The sequence below is a fragment of the Lactuca virosa genome, chromosome 2, assembly GCF_052849685.1.
Source record: "Lactuca virosa cultivar CGN04683 chromosome 2, Lactuca_virosa_CGN04683_v6, whole genome shotgun sequence".
Taxonomy (NCBI): Eukaryota; Viridiplantae; Streptophyta; class Magnoliopsida; order Asterales; family Asteraceae; genus Lactuca; species Lactuca virosa.
The window spans coordinates 116,436,262-116,441,848 of record NC_136427.1 but is presented as its reverse complement, the minus strand read 5'-3'; the positions used below and the strand labels follow the sequence as shown (position 1 = coordinate 116,441,848).

At 43.8% G+C, this 5,587-nt stretch overlaps 1 protein-coding gene across 1 annotated transcript; it reads right to left on the bottom strand.

Annotated features, from left to right (window-relative positions):
* Positions 1-469: 469 nt before the first annotated feature.
* LOC145157690 (uncharacterized) lies at positions 470-1,919 on the bottom strand. The gene is made up of 3 exons (XM_079076694.1): positions 1,775-1,919; positions 1,134-1,718; positions 470-1,032 (listed from the first exon to the last, which is right to left on the bottom strand). The coding sequence occupies exons 1-3, from the start codon at positions 1,917-1,919 to the stop codon at positions 470-472; spliced, it is 1,293 nt and encodes a 430-aa protein (XP_078932820.1).
* Positions 1,920-5,587: the final 3,668 nt, after the last annotated feature.

Sequence of the window (5,587 nt, the reverse complement as noted above, 5' to 3'; positions counted from 1 at the left end):
CCTATAAAAGTACACATAACAAAAGGTTAAAAACGTTCTTGATATTTAAAGATTACAACTTTATAACTAACCGCTTCAAACGTGCTCCAATTCCTTTCACAACCCGATGAACTACTAGTTAAAGAAAGAATCCTCATTGCAATCCTTTTCAAATGAGGAGTCGAGCCACCAAAAAGTCCCCACCATCTTGCTATAATTTTAAAGCAAAAACACATTATTAAATTGATAGATATAAAATTCTATTATTTTATAAATTACTAAAATAAACATAAAGCACATTACCCGGATCAAAGTCGGTATTGTTCACCATACAACCTTTAATTGCAAGATCCGCTCCAAATCTATCAACTTTTTCCTTGTATTTTGGCAAATCTATCATCACGACTTGTCTTTGCATCTCAAAATCTCCACAAAGTAATGTATCAAAAAATTCAAGAACCGCATCCATTACGTCGGGATCATGTTGGAGTTAGGAATCCTTATAATGATAATAAGGATTCAAAAGATAAGCCGTCAAATGTAATTTTGAATCTAGCCTACCTTTCATCTTGTGGTTTATGATATCTATAATAGTCTTGTAAGCTTTCTCGTTACCACCCAAAGCTTTCATAATTTCTTCTTTTGCTACTTTAAGCTCCCTATAAACAAAACCCATTGAGGGCATCCAATCCGCATCAACCATTCGAAGGACTTTCACCAAAGGGGAAAACACTTTTAAACATTGTGTCACACCGGCCCAAAATTGAAGACTTGTCACTGTTCCATATGATGCTCTTCCTTTAGGTGTTCCAGAAAATTTGCATTCCTCCCACTCGTTACTAAAGAACATATTTTTTAGTTGCTCCTTCTTTTCGGATAAACTTTGTAATTTTAGAAAGGCGGAAGCAAATCTCGTGACTCCCGGCCGAATAATTTCCCTTTTCTTGGTGTGGTTTCTCATCATAGCCAGGGTTTTGTGGTGAGCATAAATGAAGATGGTTAATTTCTTTGCTTGATCTAAGACTTTCTTAAATCTTGGAAGTCCACCAATACCTTGAAAAAAAAGATTATATAACAAATTAACGAATTACAGTATAAAATAAGACGTGTAAAAAAATAAAATAGTAAATAATGTATTAAAAAAATATAAATACCTTCGAGCATAAGGTTAATCGTGTGTGTCGCACATGATGTCCAAAAAATAGTTGGTCTTTTCTCTTGTAGTAACTTTGCAGCTCCCATGTTATTCGTGGCATTATCGGTCACAACTTGAACAACATGATCGGGACCAACTTGTTGAATGCAAGATTCCACATAATCAAATATGTATTGGCTTGTATGTGATTCATTGGAACATTCTTTTGATGATATAAAAACAATACCCATTCTTGAATTTACACATAAATTCATAATGCTCCTTCTCTTTCTATCAGACCAAGCATCTGTCATGATCGAGCATCCAATCTCTTTCCATTCTTCTTCGTTTTTTTTCAACAAACTTTTTGTTCTTTCAACCTCATACTTTAGAAGTGGGTCACTCAAAGAATACCTGGTAGGAGGTGGGAGCCCTATTCCAAATTGGCCAACAACCTCCAACATCATTTTGAAGCTATCATCTTCCAATGCATGAAAAGGAATTGCAGTTTTATATGCCCACCTACTAATGAATTTATGACACGCTAAAATTCTTTCTTTCCGAACAACATCGTTAAGATCAACTTTTTTCCCTTTCCCTTTCCCTTCATAATTTTAGGGTTTATTTTGTTTGCATAGCTATCCATGGGGCCTACATAACTTGGTGCTTTCGACCCTAAAGAATCTTCTATTTCATCCATTTCAACACTATCATTTAATACTTGTATTGCCTTCGATCTTATGGCCTTATCATGTTCTTGTTTAGCTTTCTTTTTTATCTTCCCTTCGTTAATAGAATTTCGCATTCTCAATTTATCATCTTTTGTAGAGTTTGGACATCGACTTACATTTCCCGGCACATGACCAATATGTTGTTTCAATCTAGTAACCCCCCCCCCCCCCCGGTAAACACTTTTCCACACAAGTTACATTACACTGTATCCATCTTGCTTTTATCCGGGCAAAAACCATATTCTCAACCAATATCATCTGAGTTTCGTTTATGAGCACCACTCGCGGTTGATCCCACCGATGGTGAAGTCGAAACTTTGGATGTCATGATTGGAAACTGTTATATACACAAGAAAAATACATCAAAAATGCACCATAAATCATACCATCACAGCATATATCTTCAGAAATCTTAATAAGTTAATAACACAAAACATGCACCAAAACTACAACAAATCATCAAAAATCAGCACAACAACTAGATAACAGCAAGTCAATAAGCATTTTGGCTGCATAAATCAAGAACAGATGCAAGAAATAACAACTAGATATCAACATAATTTTTATTCTCATCAAAAATCAGCATAACAATTAGATAACAGCAAGTCAATAAGCATTTTGGCTGCATAAATCAAGAACAGATGCAAGAAATAACAACTAGATATCAGCATAATTCTTATTCTCATCAAAAATCAGCATTACAACTAGATAACAGCAAGTCAATAAGCATTTTGGCTGCATAAATCAAGAACAGATGCAACATATAAGAACAGAATCAACAGATGCAAGAAACACTGAAATAGAATAATATATACAAACAAATGGGAGAAATATGAAAAATAGATGGATTGATATTTGCAGAAATCGGTACCCAGAAAACAGAAGGGAGAATTCAGAATTTTTTGGAAAAAACATAATCAGAGTTCACAGATATATCGCCTCAACAGATGCAAGATATTAAGCAATTTTTGGAAGAAAAACGAATTTACATGGGAGAAATAGGAAGAAACACGAGTTCGGTGCCAGCATAAAAAGAAATCGCATACCTGAAGACTGAAGGATGAAGCTTCGTCGGAGTAGCTGTTTGCTGGAGGTTCACCGGCATCCAATGGAGGTTCGACGATGTCCAATGGAGGTTCGCCGGAGTTCGGTGGGTGTCGGCTTCAGGTGTATCGCCGGTGTAACCTCCTACTTTGCTTCAAGTCTTCAACGATTGAGAGAGAACTGAGAAGTGAAAAAAACGGCGACACGATGAAATGAGACGCTAGGGTTAGACGAAATTAACCTTTGGAGCCTTTTTTTTTATTTTGACCACCTTTGACATTTGACTAATTTTGACTTCCATTGACCGTCGTTGACCGCCAAGACCGCCAAGCCCGTCGTTGACCGAAATTGACCAATTACCTTCAAACACCCCTAATCCTAATCGGTTGGAGAACGCCAAACGATTAACCCACGATTAATCCCGATTTCTGCAACCTTGATGAAAACTATCACGGACCGATCCAGCATCGGTCTACACACGCGGTTCATGAGGTCCATGAACGCGGCAGGAGCATTGGTGAGCCCGAAAGGCATCACCACGAACTCATAGTGGCCATAACGCGTCTGAAACGCAGTCTTCTGCACATCCTCCTCTCTGACCCTCATCTGATGATACCCTGAACGCAAATCAATCTTGGAGAACCAAGATGCTCCCTGTAGCTGGTCAAAGAGGTCATCAATTCTCGGGAGTGGGTAACGGTTCTTCACCGTTACCTTATTCAGCTCCCTATAATCTATACACATCCGATGCGACCCGTCCTTCTTTTTCACGAACAGAATCGGGGCTCCCCAGGGTGAACTGCTCGGTCTAATGAATCCCTTGTCTAACAGCTCCTGCAGCTGTGTAGACAACTTCTACATCTCGGGAGGAGCTAACCGATACGGTGCCCTGGCTATCGGAGCCGCACTAGGGACTAGGTCGATCCTGAACTCCACCTGCCGCTCCGGAGGTATCCCAGGAAGCTCCTCTGGGAACACATATGCGTAGTCCCGCACCACTGGAACATCGCTCACCGTCGCCTTACCCGCCTCCCGGGTATCCATAACATAGGCGACATACCCAGCACAGCCCTGCTGAAGGTAGCGTCTAGCCCTTGCTGCTGAACATAATGTGGGTCCACGATGTGGCCTCTCGTCGTGGATCACCAACTCTCCGCCACTTGGGGTCCTGACTCGCACTAACTGCTGTGTGCAGTCTATCACCACCCCATTAGGGCTCAACCAATCCATGCCTATAATCACCTTGTTCCCACGCAACGGAATGGGAACCAAGTCTACCAGGTAGCGCTCCTCGAATAGCCTCAGAACACAATCTCTGAAAATCACCGATGCTCGCACCGATCGGTCGTCCGTAATCTTGACCTCTAGTGGGCAAGCCAACATACCCGAGGACTCAGGAAACTACTTGCTAAGCGCAAGAGAAACAAACGATCGGGTAGCGCCTGAATCAAACAACACCTGAACTGGGATACCGTTCACATGGAACGATCCTAAACAAAACATATCATATGGCACATCAATATCATAAGCAACATAGAATAATGCTAGGGAGAAGAAATCATACCCGTCACCACATCGGGTGCGGCGCGTGCCTCCTCGGCAGTCAACTGGAATGCCCGGCTCCTCACCACTAGAGCCTCGGTCTTGCCCTGTCGGCCATTCGTAATCCGCAGGGTCGCTGGGACTGGCGCCTTCACTGGCGCTGTTGCTGTCAACTGGGGGCAGTTGGCCTTCTTGTGGCCCCTCTGGTTGCAGTGGAAACACAGCAACTCGGATGTTTGAATAGTGGGTGTAGGGGCGGTACAATCCTTGCTGAAGTGCCCCAACTTGCCGCACTTATAGCAGCCTGACGATCCCAACCTGCACGCTCCCTCATGTGACTTGCCGCATTTCCTGCAGCGGCCTCGGTCCTGCTGGCCTTTCGGCCTAGCGTCTGATCCCTTGGGCTTCTTCCCCGAAGCCCCAGTCGTCTGCCCCTCCTCTACCTTCCTCTTCCGGATATGCTCCAGATCAATCTCCCTCTCCCTTGCCCTGGCAATCATGGAATCCAGGGTAGGGCAAGCTGAAAAACTAACATGCTCCCGAATGTCAGCTCGTAACATGTCATGGTAGCGGGTCCTCCTCATGTCCTCATCTCCCGCATACTGGGGCACCAATAACGCCCTCTCCCGGAACTTGGCGGTGATCTCCGCCATTGTCTCAATCGTCTGTCTCATATCCAGGAACTCCCTGGCCAACTGCTGAAGCTCCACCGCAGGTGCGAACTCAGCCCTGAACCGGGTCACAAAATTCGGCCATGTCATTGCCTCAACAGCCGAGGCTCCCAGAGAGTCACCAAACGACTCCCACGAATCTCTGGCCCTATCTCTCAAACACCCTGCTGCATATCTCACCTTCGACCCCTCGGGGCAGAAGCTAGTCAACTGGGCAGACCCAATGTCTGCAATCCATCTTCTGGCAGCAATGTGGTCCTTCGCCCCGTGGAAATCCGGCGCACCACTGCCCCTGAAGTCCTTAAAGGACAGTGTGCATGATCCCGACTGGCTGGTCGCCATGTCGCTCCTGAACGCCCGAAGGCGATCCTCCATCAACTCGACAATCCCTTCCTTGATCGACCCAAAGATGACCGGGGTCGCATCAAGGATGCCTCTAGTGATCTCGGACGCGATGAACTCGCGTAGCCTCTCATCCACTGGTT